The sequence below is a fragment of the Gavia stellata genome, chromosome 3 (assembly GCF_030936135.1).
Source record: "Gavia stellata isolate bGavSte3 chromosome 3, bGavSte3.hap2, whole genome shotgun sequence".
Classification (NCBI taxonomy): domain Eukaryota; kingdom Metazoa; phylum Chordata; class Aves; order Gaviiformes; family Gaviidae; genus Gavia; species Gavia stellata.
In genome coordinates this window covers 37,931,114-37,952,811 of record NC_082596.1, presented here as the reverse complement: position 1 = coordinate 37,952,811, position 21,698 = coordinate 37,931,114, and the positions used below count along the sequence as shown (strand labels likewise).

The 21,698-nt window shown below is 37.7% G+C and overlaps 1 protein-coding gene across 1 annotated transcript in view; it reads left to right on the top strand.

The window, feature by feature from the left end:
* The window catches only part of C3H8orf34 (chromosome 3 C8orf34 homolog), a 165,106-nt gene that overhangs the window by 16,974 nt on the left and 126,434 nt on the right, over positions 1-21,698 (top strand). Inside the window, exons 2-3 of the mRNA XM_059815599.1 lie at positions 16,554-16,701; positions 17,712-17,843. Of these exons, the coding sequence (XP_059671582.1) occupies positions 16,554-16,701; positions 17,712-17,843 (280 nt within the window). The remainder of the gene's footprint in view (positions 1-16,553; positions 16,702-17,711; positions 17,844-21,698) is intronic.

Sequence of the window (21,698 nt, the reverse complement as noted above, 5' to 3'; positions counted from 1 at the left end):
GAATGTAATAGGTTATCTTCCTATATGTAGTTAAATCAACTATCTGCTGAAAAACTCCACTATCTTTATACAGTATTTTCATTTATCGGCTGCAACAAGGAAAAGGTACCGTATTGTGCTAGAAATTGTCCTGACATATCGTAAACGAAAACTTCTGCCCAGCGAGTTTTGAGTCTTATTTCAAGGCAGCACAAAGCCAGTAGATGAGGTAAGCAAGTAAATGTGTGGAGGGGATCTTGGAGGAACGATAGTATGAGCATGCATTTTTGAAAGGTAAGCTTGGTGCCTGCTTTGCAAGTATAGATTTTGCTTTGTAGGAGCAGTCAGTTGGGCAGCTTGTTGTTCATCTTCAGTAGTCTCTGTATTCTGCTGGGTTCAGTCCTCAGGCTGGCTAGGTCTGTGTGTATTCAAACCTCGATGCTGAAGGGCCTGCTTTTCAGGAGAATCCCTGATGGCAGCTTGGGGATTGTTCCACAAGCCTGGGCCATTTTTAGATGGAGACAGAGGCAGTGACTGTATCTTCTCGGGGCTCAGGCAGACCAATGAACCTGGTAGTGCCAGCAGGAAGCAGTTTTGGAACCCCGGAAGGTGGCTAGAGACATGTAGACCATGGGTAGCTCTGCACTCAGTGTTAACATTTCCTTCCCTTAGCAATTTTGCTACTGCGTCTCTCATACCTCATTCTTCATGGTTCATGTTGCACTCTAAACCTGAGTACTTCAAGCCTGCACTATTTAGGTCAAAATGGACACCTGCGTGTCTTTTTCCCTATGTGTGCCTAACCTTCAGTTTGTTTTTCAGTTTGACTACGATGGGATAGTCATTCTCAGAAGTATCTCTGCTTTGAGCAGCAGAAGTATCTATTTTAATTTGACTTGAAATAAAGAGATTATCCATGAAGGCAGAGCATATTAGAATCTGTCAGAACTTTGAAAATAATATTAAGAAAAAAAAGATACCATTAAAGCAGTTTCTCTGTCATCTTGCTCACTGATGGGCAAAATCATACAAGTAATTTCAGCTTAAATTCTGGATGATAAAAATGCATATGGAAGCAATCACAGGTGGATTTTACTTCCAACTGAACTGGAATTATTAATGTGTCTTCCCAGTTGGGGCTGAAGATAAATTCAGGTACACTGATATCCAACAGAAATATAATGGTTGCCAGTATCACATGGTAGCATGTAATAGATGGTAGTACACAAAATGCTGGAAGATTCCCTAGAGTATGGGGGAAAAAATGGTCAATATTGTTTTTTATTAGTTAACATAGTTATTTAGCTACTTATTATAATATTATGAATTCATGTATTTATAATAAAATTTTATTGTTATATCCATGGGATGATGGCTTCTGCATGGCGAAAGATTCCTGTATTCTTGCATTTAAAATGACCAATTCTTTTCATTCTGATTTCATTGTGGGTTTTGCCTTTTTTTTTTTAATGGCAAAGCTCAAGTGTGTATATAATTAAGCAAAAACATCATCTACCCCTAAAGGAACGCAGGTTAAAATGACTGTTAATATGAAAGTGTAACTTATAAAAATCTCCTTGTTTACTATTATAATTTCCACTTGCAGTTAGAAAAGCACAGAGTAAGCTGTGTAGAACCTAACTGAACGTGACTGTGTGATCTCAAAGGCATTTGAGAGCTATCAGGTATCTGCTTGCAGATAGTCTGCAGTGGCTTTGGTGATTATTCTGACAAGATACTGTGCATCTTGTATTACCTGTAAAAGGCAAATCAGTGTGACCTTTCCGGGGCGGGGGGGAAGGACACAAGTAGCTTTAAAACAATCAAGTATCTACTAATACGTGAAATAACTTTTTGTCTTCTTAAAATGCTGTATAAAAACTACTTGTTAGTCTTATTTGCAGTATATAAATTCTGCACATGCAAAAGAACCCTTTGTATTTTGCTGTGGTGAAAATGAATTTCCAGATTTTTCTATGGCAACAAATTCTGACCTTTCCAGTTCAGAAATCTTTGTTGTATTGGTGCATATTAAACATTTAATTCTATTTAAAAAGTTGATTACAGCATTGGTATGAAGTCTTACGAGACCAAGTCAATCTCTCACAGGTAAATAATAGGAAATTAAGATGCATATCTGAATAGATATTCATCTATTCAAAGTCTATGAATATAACTTGCAATTAGACTATTACCGACAATTGTTTAGCTGCTGTACTAAAGGAACATCTCCGAATGACATGATTTAAGTAAATTCTAACAATCAGGGAGCATCTATTAACTTCATTGGAATTTGTTTAGTGATCATTACTTGAGCAAATTTCGGGTTAATTTTTGTGGGCAGCTAAAGTCAAGATAATTAAATCTGTGTTAGAACTTCCCTACCCTGGACTGTGGTAACTTGCATACTACATTTCATGTCACTGGAATTGCTGGTTATTATTTGAACTTTCATGTGAATAGTTTAAAAATTCTTGGTCAAGATAAGAAGATTTTGAAAACAAGTTTTTTATGATTATTTTAATGCATAGAATTTATACAGAATATTTAATAACTTTGGCTACACACACTGGACTGCAGAACTTTTTAAAACATCATCTCCTATTTATCCTTCTGTACAACTTGAGTAAATGTAATGTTGTAGTAATGCAATGTTACTTGTATCCTTTTTTCACAGGAGAAGTAATATTGATTTGCCTTTTACAGATAATGCAAGAGCTACAGTGCCTTGTTCCAAAAGCTGTCAGAGCAGAGTGTCTGCTAATGGACACCTGATAGCTCTGAGTTTTAATTTTCCTGCCAACATGGGCTTGACTGTCTGCAGCTTCATCATATCTATTATCCTGTGGTTTGTATGTTACATGTTAGTTGCATGCGCTGGTGAAACCCATGGAAGACATCTGAGTGGTGGTTTCCAGAGGCAAACTTCATATTGTGGAATGAGCATCAGGCCAAGTTTCCATTGAAAATAAAGTTTTAATGTCTGAATGGGATTTTGTTACGTAAAAGTGATACTAATTTAAAGAGGTACTCTAATGCTCATACTTCTGTAATTGCCGTTCTGTGATTTCTTAAGAACTTCTTTTTTAAAGGCAGCAAACAAAGCAAAAATCATTGAGGGTGTGATCCAAGGAATGATGTGCATTTAATTACAAGCCAAATTGCTGAAATTTCAGTGAAGTCCAGGATTTGTTAGTTGCATTGTTAGGTCTGAACACTGCATGGCTAGTGGTATGTGTCTCAGAATGGTGATCCAAAACCCCCACATACTGAGCAAAAACTCACCTATAGTACTAAATGCCAAAGCACAAAGAAATGTCTGAAATATTAGCCAGCTCTAGAGTGTGAAGCTGGAGTTGAAAGCAGGTGTGCTGTACATATAGACACAATGATCTGAATACTTCCCTGAGGGATGATGCTAGCAGTGCTTCAGAGAGAAAATATGTGAAGCAGCTCCCCACAGTGTCCAAGGGCTGTGTCTATATTTTATCTAAATGCTGTGTAATACTAGCCACTGGATTGTCAAATTGTGGTCCCTCTTATGTCACTGCCTGAATTATCTGTCTGTCTATCTATCTATAGCTTACTGTGCAGTAGCACAGGTTTAGCAGGCAGCTTAGAAAGTTTCTTTCCACTAATACAGCATAACCTTGAGTTTAAGACAGTACCCTGTGTGGCGAGGGATGTGGGTTTGAATTTCCTCAGGCTGATGGTAGCCTTACATTGTATCTAGGTTCCAGTATCCTGAATGAGAACCAGAGCTCATATGCAGCTGGCAAATATTGGCTTTACTATGTTTGTGAGGGGTCTAATATTGGGCACAGTTAAGCACGGTCAGAGAACACCAACTCCATCAGACCTCTCGGGAATCTTAGGTGCCAGTCTGTCTAGTCTTTATCAGGTTTTGCAGGATCTGAAGGTCTTGTTGCTGGGAAAGTTCTGTGATTTCCTTAGAAATCCCTTGTAGATCCTGTTAACTTCTCTAGCACCTGAGTTACTAATCTCCACAACTGTTTACATCCAAAGACTCTATTACATGGACAGATGATCCCATAGTGGCCTTATAAAACCCATATTCATTAAATCTTTAATTTTCAATGTGAGATTTAAACATGGTAAATGTGTTTTTTAAGTCTTTAGAAATTACGATCTTTTATACTTAACAGATCTCTAACTTTGAGAAGCTCAAACTAATCTATATGAATTCAATCCTATTCAGAAACCTGAAATCTAATATCATTATCACACCTTTTCCTATAACCGAGGCTGCTTGCCACAACTTTGTATGCAACAGAGGTGTGGACTTTGTTCATGTTAACCTATTGTTCATAGGTACTTCCCATTTGCAATCTCATGCAATCCAACATTGCCTAGTCACAGTTGTTACTTTCATTATACTTCATAGCATTTTGCCCCAGGTATTGCATTATATTTGCATGTGAAAGCACCACTCAAAGCCTTAACTAAGAAGGCAAAAACCTATTTACTCAGGGTTTTTTTGGGTTTTTTAGAGCATTCAGGCCACTCTAGAAGATCGGGATCTGTTGTCTATTTAAAAAGCACTGATCAAAGCTTGCTTTTTGAATTTAAAATGTGGTCAGAAGAGATGGTCACAGAATCCCTTTTCTAGTCACTTGCTCAGGGACTGTGCCATCCTGTATTCAGCGTCCTGTTCAGCCTACTGGGATTAGACTCACACCTCCCACCTCCTTGCAGGCATGTCAGCAGGCTGTAGCATAGTTATTCAGGCAGTTACGTTGGAAAAGTAATTTTGCATGCTGGTCACTTCCCTGTGGTTCACTTTGTTTGATCCTGAAGTGTTTGGATAAAATAGGCTTATTCCTGAGGTATATTGGATCACAAATGTTCACTTACCGTTTATGTACCTGGAGTATTTTCAAATCAAGCTGATGGTATCAATACTACACAGCTTGTCAAGATGCAGTTTCAGTTTTGGGTAACTAAATTTTCCAAAACTCTCAGTTTAGATACTGAAATCTTTTATTGACCTATAGTGTTCCTAGTACAATCATACATAACCCCACAGTCCTTGAAATAATTATTTGAACTCTGGCAGTAAAAACTTTAAAGTTAATTTTAAATGATCGAACTGAAAATTAAACAGATTCACTATCTCTCTTTTGTAATAAACCATACTTAAAAATAAATCCATTAGATTAAAATTGTCCATTAGATTGTGCTCATACTTCAGAAGTAAATTTATTATAAGGGACTTCATTAAAGAAAGTGGATGATGTGTAAGTGAACAAAACCATTATTTCTAATTCTAAATTTATGGCCAGTGTATGATTGTAGTATCTTAGTTCAAAGGATGATTTCAAAACTGTTTGTATAGTAAAGCCACTACCTAAGTAGCACTGTGCAAGTGGTACGATTTGAACTTCAGTCCAAAGCCTGAACTGGGTGACCGCCTCAAAATGGCCCAGAAGGTCTGAAGTGGTATGCTGAAATTTGTACTGTGGACATTCCAATAAAACTAGAATTTCTTTTTCTAGAACTGCAGATTACTTAAATTTCTGTACATAGATATATACACCCCCCCCCCCCCCCCAAGAGATTTCTGGTAAGATTCAAGAATTTAAAGCCTTAGGTCTGTGACCCTGGAGCTCAGTTTTTTTACTTGCACTTCCAAATATTTGTCTTTATGCTAGGTACGTTATTACTGATTTGGTTTTCTCTTGTTTTGTTGTCTCCTTCATTCATGTGAGATCAGCCTCAGAAGACTTCCTTAATGCCTGCTGGTAAATTATCCTTTGGATAAATGAGCATTTGGTGACTGATAGCATACCCACTATGCTGAAACTAATGAGTAGACAAAGCTGCGTGACTGAGTTGAGTGAAGGATCAAGGATTCAGAAATGCATGTCCACAGCTCACTCAAGAGTCCTGAGTGTGCTCTTTTGCTGTGTGGTTGACTGCCAAACGGTTCCCAGTGGGAAACGTCTGTAGTGGTATGCACTGTTAAATGACTTACAGTGTCTTCTTCAGGAAGTCACTGTTTGGGAGAGTTCTGCTCCTGCTGGTGTTCTGCCTCAGGTGCCACGGTCTGGCATACAGTTAGTAGCTTTTAAAATAGAAATGTGAAAAAATAAAAGAACTTGTAGGAAAACTGATTTTAAACAAATTTTTTAAATGTTAACTGTTGACATGTAAATGTCATATTGTAATTTTTTCTTCACTTCAGTACTGCTATCCAGAGGGGAAGTTATCTAAGTAAAATATCAGGCCTTCTAATGTGACTGCTCACCACCAGTTTTTGTTATATAGCTAGCAAAGTTGTGACAGGCTTTTAAAAGGATGAAATATGAAGTAGAGAAAATTTAGACTGTTCATTTTGAATGTCAGTATTTCATGGGTATGGAGAGCCATTTTGTTACATGTAAATGATATAAACTTGACTGACTTACTGGGAAAATTCATGGACTACATGCATTTCTAAATTCTAAGATAAATCACAGCCTGTGATATCAAGATTTATGTTAATGTAATTTTACAGCAAATAAATGTCTTTTTAAAAGAGAAGGAATTAATGCTTTTATGTTTTACGTAGAGTTTGGACTGTATATTATGAATACATTAATGAGTATATGAATTATCATTTACCTCAGTTGTCCAGTCACTACAATGATAATGAATGTATTCTCTTGAATATATGCAAAATACTGGAAAATCTTTTTCACTCTTTTGCATTGATACCCATAAGAATAATAAAAAATACTGAATATATTCAGTATTTCCAGCTATGCACATTTTGCCCCCATGTGTATGTATTTTTTCTGCATGAGAACAGAAATCCTATTCCTATAAGGAATTTAAATTACTGTATTTAAGCTCTGTTTTTAAGTTATCTGATTCGGATTGCTTTGAAATGTTTCACAGACCATTTTCTGAGTTAGCCTGATACTTTCAGTATTGGTAGAATTCAATACTGTGAAATTCAGCGGTGATGAAACTCTTGTGTTAGAAAATAGTCTTTACTTAGGCTATGAATTTATTTGGGGTGTGGCTGAGCCCTAAGCTTTTTGGAAGTTGACTTTTCTCTTCCAATTGCTTGTGCTCTCAGCAGCGCTTTGGCACCTGACCTAAACTAGAAGTTCATGGGAGCAATCAAAGGCAGTGACTCTCTGGCACAAGCATGTTAGATTCATGCTGCCGCTAGGTTATCTACAAAAACGTAATCTTATTAGTCACTTGTATATGCTTTATGTGTAGAATAGACAGAACAATAGTAGCAAGCCATATGAAATGGGGGAGAGAGGAGCACAGCACCGGCTATCAAACTTGTGGCTCTGAAGAGTTTGATGAAAAAACGGATTTGACAGTGCTTTCTTTGAGGCCATGCCACTGTTGGTAGACGAAACCCCAGTGCTCACCTTGTAGCTACCAGTGTGGTGAAGCAAGCAGGGGAATTAGGGGATGTTGCTTCCGCCCTATAGCCAGGACTGTTCTTCGGTGGTTGTAACATTGTTCCAGGCAACGGGTGGGATGAGTATACACCTTGCCTGTGAGTTTAGGTAGGCTTAGGACTTTCACCAGCCTTACACTAAATCATCACTTGTTGCCCAGCTCCAGACTTAGGTCCTTCTGTCTTCTGACAGAAAAATTAAGAGTAACTGTGTTGAATTCTGGGATTTTAAGTAGTAAAACTTTGGGACTCTTAATTCCTAGACCAGATTTATCAATGTCATACTTCTGGTATTGTGCTTTTAGATACTATCGTGTGACTGTAATTGGAAGAAAAAAAAAAGTATGAAATCGTGTCTTGCATAGTAATTTTCTTTAAGCATTGACAAATCAATCAGTTTAATTCCCCTAAACTGTGACTAGGAACTAGAAAAAAGCATGAGAATTGATGAATATGCAACATGTATTTTTGATAAGTTTTTCTTCTGGTAATGTATCAGTACTGTATCTAATGAGCAATATAATCAGGAAACATGTATTTACATTTTTTAGGTTTACTGGGATAAGTGATCCAGGGTGGGGAAAAATGAAATAAAAGCACCTGACAGGTGTGATTGGTTGCTGCACACATTTGGAAAATGTGCATTGTCCAAGTTTCCATGGGATGCAATTGAAAGGATTTCCATCAATCTTCAAAATATATTTGCATAGTTAGATTCTAAAAAAGTCCTAATTTTTCTTGGGTAGGCTCCTGGAAGAATGGAAGTGCTTGCAATTCTTCAGTCACAGAGCAGTGATCTAATTCATCAAGGCATTTTAAGCATGCACCTGACTTTATAATAATTTACTTCTCATGCATAAAGAATACCTAAGCTTAAGTCCTTTGCTGAGTTAATCCCTTAATACACCAATTGTTTTCTTCATGTACAGCCTTCTTTTTCTGATCACCAATCATAAACACTTAATAACCATTACTATAGTGGTGCTGTACTGGATCTGGGTGGAATGGAGTTGGTTTTCTTCATAGCAGCCCATATGGTGCTGTGTTTCAGATTTGTGACTCAAACAGTGTTGATAACACACCAGTCTTTCAGCTATTGCTGAGCAGTGCTTGCACAGGGTCAAGGTCGCCTCTGTTCCTCACTCTGCTCACCAGTGAGCAGGCTGGGGGTGGGCAAGAGGCTGCGAGGGGGCACAGCTGGGACAGCTGACCCCACTGTGCAAAGAGATATTCCTTGCCATATAATGTCATGCTCAGCAATAAAAGCTGATGGGTAAATTTTCTGAAGTAGGCATTGCTCAGGGACTGGCTGGGCAGTGGGAGGTGGTCAGTGATTGCCTTGGTATCACTTGTTTTTTTTTTTTCTCTTCCCTTTGCTTATTAAACTGTCTTTATCTTGACCCATGAGTTTTTCTTGGTTTTTCTCTTCCCATTCTTCCCCTATCCTGCTGGGGGTGGGAGTGAATGTGCGGCTGGTGGGTGCTTAGCTGCTGGCTGGGGTCAACCCACCAGAGATAGCCACAAAAATACCTACTGCTTTAGTTCTTAGCATCACCCTCCCTCAGAAAAAAAGTTTGTTCCAGGTAGGTAGTAGCTAAGTCAGTGAAGTTTAAAGTGGAAATATGATGCCATTTTTTAACAGTTACAGTAATGAATCATTGAACACAGAAGCACAAGTGGCTTCACCTTAAACCTTGAAATTGGAGTAAGATTACTTCAGCTGATCAGAGAAAGATCAGCTCTAGCCTGTTGAGTTAGGTTTTAGGAAAGGCAAGGATGTGCAGTCAGTGTTGTTTTATGGCTATAATTTAAGGAAATCAGTCCGGATTGTAATATCTTTCTTAGCCTTTATCTAGGAGTATTCCTTTCAACGAAAATCCTACAGACCTTTCAGAAAACCAGTAGTTTTCATTTTCTCTTGGTTGAACTGTGAAGTGCCTCGCCTTCAGGGTAGAATTTCCACTGGTTGATAGAGTGGGTGGAAACTGAGGAAGATTTCTGAATTATGCTTTAGGGAAACCTTACAGTGTTTCTGCCATAACACGAACTGCCCTCGTTTGATAAATTCTTGCTGAGTTCAGATAATGATGTGGCAGGCATAATTCCACAAGCGCGAGATTGTTATGCAGAGATACAGGACTGCTGAAAGAAGTGTAAGGTATCATAGAAAATCTTTGTGATTTGAAAACCATGGGAGAAAATGTGATAACTGTTGACGTGCTTGGCATATCTGAGAGCATGTCTTTAACCTTTTGTTCTTTTACTGAGAAGTAGTTAATGTTTTAGAGTAACCTAGTACCAGTGACCTCCCCTTTGACAGCATTCTTATCTGAAATGATTGAATGGGAGAAAGGAAATCTTTCAATAATAAAGCCAAAGAGCAAAGGTGTTTGAAGCTATTTTGTGAACTCAGAAGTGGTATAATACATTTGGGACAAAGATATTTGAAATATCAAGAATAAGATAAGAGGAAAAAAACCCTCAAAGGATACATAAGTGAAAAAATGCAGCAAGAAGTTCAGGGAGTTATTGCACGTTACAATGTGCATGGTGGAGTTTGATAAACTGTCATGAGCTTACTCAGTGAAACTTCAGAATTGTCCTCCAGACCTCATCTATGCAAAAGTTTTTTGTTTCTGGATCACTAGGTAAATCAATGATGCATATTTTTGCAACTATTACATACATGAGTTAGATTTATATCAGGGAGGGCTAGTTCATCCAACTCAGGGAACTGACTATATGATTTGCAAAGGGTTTATAGTGGAAAGAATGTGTTGTTTCCATTCCACTCTCCAGAGTCTCCCTAAACATATGGTTAGAACATAGCTCCAAAAATTGGTCTTCTGTTATTGAATTGGTACAGATATTTAGTAGATGAACATTTAAGGAGGACTGTTAGCTATTCAGTGATGTTTGTTTTCAGACTCCCTTTTATTATTTTCATTGTATGATCCAAAAGTGCACCGATTTTGTATATCAGAGAGTTATCAACCTGATCTAAGATGCAAAAAAAAAAAAGGAGTTTGAGACTTAGCATGGTAGTAGTCTGAGTCTGAAAATGTTACCCACGCGACTAGTCCCATATTGTAGATTTCCCTACTGGTGCCACCTTTAGCGGAATTTTGTTTACACCATAATATCAGGGCCACCATATCAGCTTTATACTTTCTCTTTAGTTATACATCCAAAGTAATTTCTTTGTGGGGTGTGTGCCAAGCTGTCTGTGTCAAGCTGTCTGTGTACTGCAGTTTTGTGGTACTAAATTTGACTGCATGGCTAGCTGAAACGGCAGGAATTTGTAGTGTTGAGGCTTTGAACAAAGAGAGAGTTGGTTGAAAATTTTTTAGTCAATTCCAGGTAAAAGTCTGAATATTTTTGCAAACAAGCTGAATAGGACTATTAATGCTATAGAGGTTTGCTCTCAATGTTTTTCTACCTTGGTTAGTTTGAAACAACTAGTATGGCGCAGGCTTGTGAATTGTGTTTATGTGGAGATTTGCTTTGTGTTGAATAATTTATTTCATAGGGAGATGTGGTCATAATTTCATGAACGCTTAAAATATGTTGAAGTCCATTTTGATTATAGTCTATAATGTGATTTTCTTTTAATTCTGAATTGCTCAAGAAGATTTAAAGCCTAGCTATTTTCTGAAAGAAGGATGCTGGTATTTTTCATTAATTTTCATAGAAAATAATATTTTGTGGTAGAAGCAGTTATGTTTACCTTTCTGCTGTCATTTAAGAATTGCAGACTTTTATTTTGGCTAGTAATAATAATATTGAAATATACTTTTTAGATTTTTTTTTTTTATTTCCTTGCTTTATTACTGCAGAAATCAGAAAGGAATTCTAAAGAAAAAATGTGTCAATCACTAAAAGTTTATTAAACTTACTTCCCTTTCACAGGTTTTCACTCAATTTTATATCTTCTTTGTTCACTTACAGCCTATATGAAGTGATTAGAAAATGTAAATTTAGATGTCTGCCTGCCTTCTAAGTGTCTAAGCTCCATTGTAGTCAATGGGTATATAGCCAGTACAGTTAGTAGAGCCTGGAGAGCAGTTCTTATCCTAAGTGGACATACACTGGCTAGTCAACTGGGAGCTCTCTAGGCTCTGTTGACTTCTTCATTGACAAAATCACCATTGATGTCGGTATGAAGGCTGCTGTATTTAATTGTCTTAATTTGGAACTGAATCCCATCAAAACCTTGTCATTTAAAGCTAAGCCACCTCATCTCTTGGTTTGGTCAGGAGAGAGAGACAGACATCTTCTGAGGGCAATTCACTCAACCTACTTTAAACATCTAATTTAAACCACGAAACGAGAGCATAATACAGCCAAAATCTGTGCACGCTCTGCAATAGTCTGTAGAAGTCTATATAGTTAAAAACAAAACCTGTGATTGTTGTGTAGTTACTGTTATCAATTACAGGGCAAGATAGAATGTCTCTTAATTAACTTAATAACCTGATAGGTACGTTTAGACATAGCTAATTAGACCTTTCTTGTAATTTGGCCTATGATTAATAGACTGTGAAGACTGTTTCATTTGTATTAAATGCACGGACAGTCACAAGGAAATTAAAATTTGAGCCTGCGTTGAATAACTAATGGATGACCTCAGGATAGCACAATAGTGAGAGACTATTCTCTTTATAAGGAATTAATACATTAAGTTGCTAGTTTAAACCTGTTTTTTTTCAAGATCTTTTGTAGCCTTATCAATATGTACATGAATCTTTCTCTTGGAAATACCCACAGATCAACTTTTGCAAATTGCTTTTAAAACAGTCTGTCTTACATAGTTTAATAAAACTAGTGAATATAAAAACATATGAAGATACCATTATAGAAGAAAGTAAAAAGAACTGGTTTCATTTTTGGTTTGCACAGTCCAAGGTAAAATCCTTGGAGAAGTTAACTGCCAGTTTTTCTGGAGCTTGTATCACCTTTCTGCCCATTCTTTCTCATTCTGGTCAGGGCAGAACTTAATTTGGGGCAATGCAGTGGGGAAGCAGCAGGAATGAATGTATTCACCCTAGTGCTCCAGTCTGTAGTAATCATGGAAGTTCCCTTTCAACCCTTTGCTGTGCTGCAGTGTCTCTCATGGGTGCATAGGGAATTAATAGCTACTGACATCTGAACAGGCTTCTTCACTTGTTACGCAGCTGGAAGGGAGAGACTGAAGTGAGTTCCACTGATAGAAAAGACAAAAGTACATAGAGTAAAAGGAAGACGTAGCAGTGGAAAGAAGATAGGAGGAGAGAGATTATGAGTGAACAGCTCATCTGGCAGCATGGAGACCGAATCTGCCATGACTTTTTATGTGTTGTTATAAGGCATTCTGTGCATGGGAAAATGTGTTATAAAGGTAGACAAAACTTTTTATTTTTCTTATTTGAATTAGGTGAAATTTGGAACAAGTAGAAAACTTAGAAATTTGGGCTAGAAAGGCAAAAAGTATAGTTAATATTTTTAAGAGACATATGACTGTCTTACATTTCTGTTTTCACACATAGTTGAAACTTCTCTGTTGAATTTTTCATCAGGAAATGAATTTCAGTTTCAGTGATCTTATGCCATTTTTATTCTGCTGTTAATGCAGAGGCGGCTTCATTGAGACTAGTTGGTCTTTTTTTCTTTTTTCTTGTGAAACCTTGCCTACTTAGCACATTGTGAGTCAGATCAGACTGCTGCTAACCAAAAAGGAATTTTATTTTTGTAACTTGTTGTACACTTTAGTTTTTCTTATTTAATACCTTCACTTCTGTCATCTTTTTTTGAAACATTTCAAAATTGTAAGAGTATAATTGTAAGAGTATATTTAGAGTACCATGTAGTATGTTATTCCTGCCGTCTATTAAGATGTCATCTGAGCAACAGATGAGAGCATCAAATAAACTTCGAATAATTTCATCAGAAGTTTAATATAGTTTGTCTTTTACCAGGGAATGGTGCTAAGATGAGACTGCCTCTAATAGGCTTTCCTAATCTCTAATGTCTTTTCACCTTCAGTGAAGTATATGCTTTTACTTAAAAAACAAGGTTTTTTCTTTTTTTCTTGGGTGTGCGGGTTTTTTTTTGTTTCTGTTGCCCCTCCCACCCCTCCACCCCATGGCATAGCCAAGCAACCGAACACAGGCAGATAACATATTTCCTTGTAATTGCCAATGTGCTGGGGGTGACAAGAGTTTCCAAGGAAGCGTGAGCTTGAGGAGCATGGGATGGGGGCTGAGCGGATGGATTTAGGTCCCTTGTTGGACTGGGTGGCAGAATTTGGTAGGAGGGCAAAGGCAGTGGGGATCATGGAGTTGTGATCCTACTTCTGGGATCTCTGAGAGTGTGTGTGGCAGGAGAATATGGAAGGAGATAACACCTCCTGCGTGTGAATGTGGATTTACACAGAGCATGTCTGAAGCTATTATCACTGCTATTGTTGTTGCTGGTTGGGGTGGAGGTTTTCTTTGCAAATTCTGCAGAGTTCAGGAACCCAGCTGTGGTAAGTTGGAGACCACTTTCACACCTTGCTTGGAGCAGCTTCAGAAGCAAATCCCTAAAAGCTTCTTCACTCGCCTTTTGCAATGGAATACTCATAGTAAAAAGCTATGTCTTCCTTAAATGGCAGGCTTCATAATCTGAGTCACCTTAGTCTTGACTTGAAGTTGTACTTATTTTTAATGATATCTCTGAAAGTGCTTGAGGCAAATCAGTTTGAGGCTTATTACACAAATAGGTAGGTTTTTTTTGAACTGCGTACTATTTTCAGTTTATGAGGATTCCAACAATGTTATTTCTTTTTTGCTTTAGTTGTACAGGATTGGTACAACTCATTTGTTACTCCAGATAGATAGAAGTAACCTGTATCTATAGTTCTTTTTAGTTTTCTAATTGCTGTCACAGAATAGAACTGGTTATGCTCTGGGACAGCACAGATCTCTGTATCACTCAGGCCTAATTATCAATATGTTAACAGTAGATAAAAAAGTTGTCCTTTTGCATAGGAGCTAACTTCACATCACATCATCGGAATAGCACTTATTTTTTTCTACTTTGTGCAGTACGTTCTTTAGTTTTATTGCTATGTCTCAGAATAAGGTACAGAATCATATAATCAGTTTTAATTTATTACATCTGTTTCTGTTAATTAAAGACCATTTCTTCCTGTGATAAGCAAGTCAGTGATGGCAACAATCAACTAGTATTTGTCTTACATTGACACATAGACATTTTAAAATTTTTCATGTCTGTATTATCTTTTTAAATGCTACATTAATTTTGTAATGTATTATTAATAGATTGTCACCCATGCATGTCTTACATGTGTTGACACTATTAATTTTTTTATCTCAGTTCTCATCATCTTGTTTTTGTTAATCTAAGACAGAAAAATAATTTTCAAACCATGATTCAGAGAAATTATTTAAATTACAAGTCAGCTGTTACAGATTGACACTTGTCCTTTGGTAATAGAATCCTCTGCACTGGAATTCTGACTGCTGTTGTCGTCCATTACAAGCACAAGATTACCTCTTTCCACTTGTCACTAACTCTGCATTTTAGCAGGGAAAAAAAGAAAGGTTTGCTGTTAGAGTGTTGCCAAGCAACCAAAATATGAATTACTCCAATTTCTGGATTTTTCTTGTATGATATATATCAGAGGGTTTCTCTTACCTTGGTGAGAGACAGTTTAGATAAAGTTACACTCCATAGCTTTACCATTTCTAAAATTAGCAAGTAGCTTTATTTCTCCCTGTGGAGTTCCATTTCAAAACAAAAGACACCTTTTTTTTTTGATTCCCTGGAGATAATTATCAAAAATCACATCACAGATGATCATGTCTTCACAAGACATGAGACTGGGCATGTTTTCTCCTTTTTGTTTCTGAAACTAAATTTCTCTTTCTGAGATGAAGACCTTGTTTCTGTCTCATTTTCACTTGTACCTCATTGTTTATACCACTACTTGAATAAAAAGAATGGAAAGTCTTGGAGTGGACAAAGATAACTTGCTGCATCTTAAAAATCCTGCATGCTGTTGCTCATGTTTACTCATGTTATTTGGTATCCTCCCTCTTAAGTATCTTCTTCCAATACGACTGATGGTACTACCAAGTAACTACTGGTATTTAAAAAAATATTCATTAAATGAATGTGTGTGGAAAAGATGAAGCAGAGATAGACTTAAGTGTGTAGAAGTTATGGTGAGATGTATGCTTGGGGGTAAATGAAGAGAGAGTACATGCTCTTAACTTAGCCAGTTTTTTGTCCTAATTTTGTTGTACATTCCTGTAATTTTTTACTTTCATGGAGCTTCTTTTTTTGCAGTGGAAGCCACAGATTTCCTGTGGAACCATGTGGATTTGAGGGTCACCTCGCCCATTAGTCATTGATTTCCTCTCAGGGCACATGCCCAGCACAGAGCCACAGCTTCTTTCTGGATTCCTAATCTGTGTTTTATGTGTAGAGAGCTAGGAAGAACCTCAGCAGCAGTATGGAGAGTGCTTCTCTTTCTGCAGCCCTACAAGGCCAGGGTGTATAACAGCAATTAGGTAGTATCAATGCGTGGCATAGGACATGGTTTCCTGTTGACATTGGGTTTGTATCCATGTCTGCAACAATGTAATAAAGTATTTGCTCATGCCTGTACAATAGTATTTTGGAGGACTTGCTTTAAAAAATCTCTGCCCGTTTGATCAGACCTTGGAGATCCCAGATATGACTGCATATTCTAACCAGATCATTGTTCCATGTCTGGGTGAGATCAAAAATACACCAACCTTCCTGATACACAAATTTCCAATGAGAAGAAACTTGGATGTATGGGTCAGAGAAGAGCTACTCACTGCTCTGAATGGTTAAATGAACAGTATGCAGATTGTTTTGGGTAAATTTGAGCAGGGAGCAGGGGTTGGGTTGTTTAACGTAAATTCCAGTGAATGAGTGACTGTATAGGCTAAGAGCACTTCAGATGTGAACACTTCATAGGGTGAAGCTGGCAGTAGTTTGAGGACATGGGTGTTTCCAGCTGTTTTCTTCAAAGTTGAAAACAGGCTTTTCCTTTACTCCTTTACTTTTGGTAAATACAAGATTAGTTTAGGTGCAATATCCCACTAATTTTTTGTTTTGTTTTAATTTTCTAAAGGAGTTGATGACCAAGCTGATAACAGAGACACCTGACCAGCCAATCCCATTTCTAATTGATCATCTTCAGTCCAAACAGGGGAACTGCAGTCAGCTTCAGAGAACGTTGTCTGGCTCTGCTGCCCTTTGGGCAGAGAGTGAAACATCAGGTATGTTCTGTATGCTGGAAAGGGCCAGTCTCCAGTATAATCTTCTCACACTTTCGTCCATGATTTCCTGGATGCACGTGTACCTCCTGAACAGGTACTACTCTGTGGCTTTGAGCATGCACAATAAATCCTGTTTGTCCAGTAGATACTGAGTTTAATATATATTGTTGGCTATTAGCTCAGCCTATGTACCTACCATGTGAGTATGGGTCAGAGTTACAGGGTGGAAACAATCCCAGTCCCAATGAGAAAGAAGGTTCATATAAAGGTCCCTTGATTCTCCTGCTGTCCTCTTTGCTTTCCCTTTCTCTTCACTTCGTTTTCCTTTTCCCTCCCGTGGTGTATTTGTGCCTGAGATTAGCCTCTATTGAGGTATTTTCTTTAATAATACACATTTTTAACAACCCATCATTCGAACACTTAATGAGAAGATGCTTTTACTACTTTATGAACTCCAGTGTGAATAATTTATGATTGTAGATCTTCAGAAGCATAAAAAATTTTCTGAAATAATACCTGCTCTGATTCTAAAGTAGAAATTTTAGCTTTGATATTTTGGTACAAGCTACTATTGGTACAGAAAGCTACAAGAATGTTGGTCTTGTATTTAAAAATTGACTGATGATCTGTTTCAGACTATAATAGATCTCAAATAGTTGCTGATAGTCAAAATGTCAGTTGCCTGACAAATCAGCTTTTTATTTATATCAAATGTAAAGTTTTAAGCATAGGCAGTCAAACATGTAAGAGAATAGATGGAGGTTAAGGACTTTTTCATAACAAAAAATAAGATGTTTTTAATGAAAAACATGTTAATGAATTTCTAAATTTTGATGTTTAGGAAACAGAAGAAATATATGAAATTTAGCATAAATCAGAAATAGGAGAACAAAAAGAGCTGACTTTGGTTGGGACTGATAGGTCTTGTTTTTTCTGGATTAATTGTTCATTAAGTCTTTGAAAAATGACCCTACAAATGTTGTAATTGCCTGATTCAATTCTTTTAACAGAAAATAAAGGAACAAGGAGAGATTTTAGAAGTTATGATAAACCTTGGCAGGTAAATGCAAAAAAGCCTAAAAAGTCAAAGAGCGACCTTGCCGTGTCCAACATTTCTCCACCGTCACCGGAGTCCAAGTCATGTAAGAAGGCTTCACTACATTATTCATTCGTGCATACTTCCAAACCCATAGTATGTTTTTCTGTTGAATTAGGATTAAAATGGAAAGCAAACTATGAGCAGTTGAAATGGCTAGATATATATGTCAGAAGAGTTTGATTCTTGCTTGACTTTCACTTGAATTATGAATATTTAATAAAACCCTATGTTGTCTTCTGTAGATAGATAAAAACCCAGAAGAATATCTGGGTGTCATGCAGAATTTTATGTTCAGATATCTATTATGATTTGACGTTTTAATTTGCATTGCCATTTTGCATGTGTAAAATCTGTTCTGTTTATATTGGTCCTAATAACAGATTTTTTTTCAGTGGGTCAGCCAATGCAAAACTATGAATTATGAACAGATACTGTTCAAGATATGGGGGCAGTGTCAGCAGAACAGGTGTACTGCTCTCAGAGTTGCTGAAGGAATCTAAATGTACACTGAAACAAATGGCAGAATAGAAGTAGAGTGACTGGAGAGAATATTGTCAATGGCCTGTAAAATAGAAGTAGTAAAAATAGAGGCAGCAAGCCTTAATGAAATATAGTGCTTCCTGCATACCGGCTAGTCAAGAAATTTAATTTTTAAGCTTGATTTTAATGGTTTTTTTACACAAATAAATATATCTACAATATACATACATATATATATATAGGTACACACACACAAAAGTGCGTATACAAGATTTGTTCGCCAAAATAAATTGCTAAATTATATTTTCTTCTGTTGACTATTGTAGCTTTTTGAAATTTTTATAATAGCCAAATCTTGTTAATAACTCGGAATGTGATTAGGTGGACCAGATGAGAACAGAATTACATAGTATGCTGCAGTAGAAGGCTTGCTGTCTTTCCTCTAAAAGCAAGATGGGGAAGTCTAGACTTCAGTGGAGTCGAAGAAAAATCTCCCAGTGGACTCAGTAAGTCAAAATATAGCACAGCAATGGGTAAAGTAAATCATGATAGATTTATGCAATAGAGACACTGTGCTTTTGGGTAATTAACAGTCTTGTATGGTTATGGAACATTTTTGATTGAGAATAGATAACTGTAACAAGTAAAAAATAGCTGTACAGGTAGCTGTGCCCTGTAGCACAGCTTTTCTCAGGACTGTATTGTCCTAGCAAGATTTATGGATTATTTTTTCTGGAAACGGAGCATGTGTCTCTGTTTCTTCTTCATGAAGCACATTCCCTGCTTCAAAAAGACTCAAATTTGATCATCAGTTCCACTGTACCTTTCTATGGGCACATGAATTTTTAAGTTAGTCCAAAAGTAGCATGTGGATTTTAATTCACTTTCAAGAGTAAATAGAGGTATTCAGAGAAGTGGTCATAGTCACTCATAATCTGAGGCTAATCTAACAGTCTTTGCTGGATAACAGCAATTTATGGAGATATGCTGTTAGAAATAGTGGCCAAGGGTGTTGTGAGCTGTTCCTGTCATCACACTGTGTTCTTCTCCTCCCTCCCAGTGCTTGCACTTCAGATACGCATCAAATAACTTCCATGCCATCTCCTAAAGATCTCAAGTTCTCAGTCTTTATCCCAGATAGGGGTGTGACATCATGTCACTCCCTTTATTTGTGTGCCTACTACAAGTTTCATGCTTGTTGGTCCTTAGGTTGTCCCAGGAGAGGGATGAAGAGGAGGCTGCGCACTCTAAACTACCAGGTCACACGTCAAGCAAGGAAATAATTTATACATCCGTAATAAGACTGGACTCAAAGATCTGTCCTTGTGGACTGAAGGGCATCTAGTAACGCTCTTCAGTTGGTAATGCTTGCTCTCAAACTATTGAAGTCCCTAAGTCTAGCAGCAGAGTTTGTGGGAGTGCAGCTTTACCCACAACAGAGGAAGACAGAATTAGGGTGCACTTAAGGCAATTGGACATACATAAATACATGTCACTATATGGGATTCATTCTGAGCATGCTGAGAGAGGAGACTAATGTCATTGCAAGGCCATTCTATCATCACTGAAAGGTCGTGATGATGGTGGGAGGTTCCTGGTGACTAGAAAAAGGCAAACATCACATTGATTTTGAGGAAGGGCAAGAAGGAGACTTTGGGGACTACAGGCTGATCAGCTTAACCTCACTCTCTGGGAAGGTTATTGAGCAAATTTTCTTGGAAGGTGTTCCCAGCCACAAGAAGGAAGAAAATGTGATTGGGAACAGCAAGCATGGATTTATGAGATCATACATGCCTGATCAGATCAACCTGATTGCCCCCTTAGATGAAATAACTGGCCCTGTAATCAAAGAAAGAGCAGTGGATGTTTAATACCATGACTTTGGCAAAACTTTTTTCAGTGTCCCATCATATCCTTATAATTCAGTTGGTGAGATATGGACTGGATAAGTGGACAACAAGATGTGTGGAAAGTTGGCTCAACTGTTGGGTTCTAGGGCTTGTGACTGGCAATGCAAAGTCCAGTTGGAAAGCCTATCACTAGTGTCATGCTTAAGGGACTGATACTGAGACCAATACCATTTAAAGGTCTGTCTTAATGTCCTGGATAATGAGGTAGAATGTTCTCTTAGCAGGTTTGCAGGTGAGACCAAATTGTGGGAAGTGGTTGGTATTCTGGGTAGCAGGGCTGCTATTCAGAGGGACCTCAGCAGGACTGAGGAGTGGGCTGAGAGGAACCTCATGAAGTTCAACACAGGCAAATGCATATAAGATGGAATAACCCTGAGCAATAGTAAAAACTGGGGTCTGAATGGCTAGAAAGTAGCTTTGCAGAAAAAGACCTGGGGTGCTGATGGACAAAAACTTGAATATGAACCAACTGTGGCTGTGTGCTCTTGCAACGCTGAAGGTGAGCTGCATACTAGGCTGCATTAGCAAGACTATAGCCAGCAGTGTTTATTTGGCACTATTGAGATGGCATCTGGAGTATGTCATGATAGACAATGATGTACTGGACCAGGTCCAGTGGAGGTCCACCAAGATGATGAGGGGGCTAGAGCACGTGATGGACAAGGAAAAGCTGAAGGGAATTGGTTTGTTCATCCTGAAGAAATGAAAGCTAAGGGGAGATTTCATTGTCATCATCAACTATTACACTGGAGGGTGGTAGAGAAGACAGCCGGATTCCTCTTGAAGGTGTGTAGTGAAAGGACAAGAGGCAACAAAAATTATACTGCAAGGGTGGTCAAACACTAGAACAGGTTGTCCAGAGAGGCTGTGGGATCTCCATCCTGGGAGATACTCAAAACTCAACTGTGTAGTCTTGAGCAACCTGCCCCAGTTTTGAGCAGCAGGTTGGACTGGACTTCCAGAGGTCCTTTCCAGCCTTATTATCCTCTGATTCCATGCTTTTCTGTTTATGCCCTTTCCTATTTTTTTGTCCATGCCACTGTTTTAAACCTTGATTCCTCCTATTAATTTTGTGACTTACTCACCCCTGCAAATATTTATCTCTGCAACTTTTTGAAAATACCTGTGTATTTGAACTACATTTTTTTTAATTGCTATCACAGAGGCTGGTTTCAGCCATGTGCCTTTTTGGCATATCTTGCTTCTCTTTTTTTCTTCCAACAACCAAAATAATATTGACCTTTTTTTGACATTTTTTTGCTAGGTTTATGCCAAAATCACTGGGTACTGTATGCCCCTTCAACCACTCAGATCAGCAGAAAGCAAGCGCATTCAGAAGCCATTTATTTCTCTGTCCAGATGTTCACAGCTTATTCCATTTTTTTTGTGCATTCAGCTTGTACCTCAAAACATGTTTGGGTGTCATTGTACATTTTTTTTCCAAAGCCTCTCCAAAGAGGTAGTAAGGACTCATCTGAGAAACAGAATGTTTTGGACCTGATGAGATC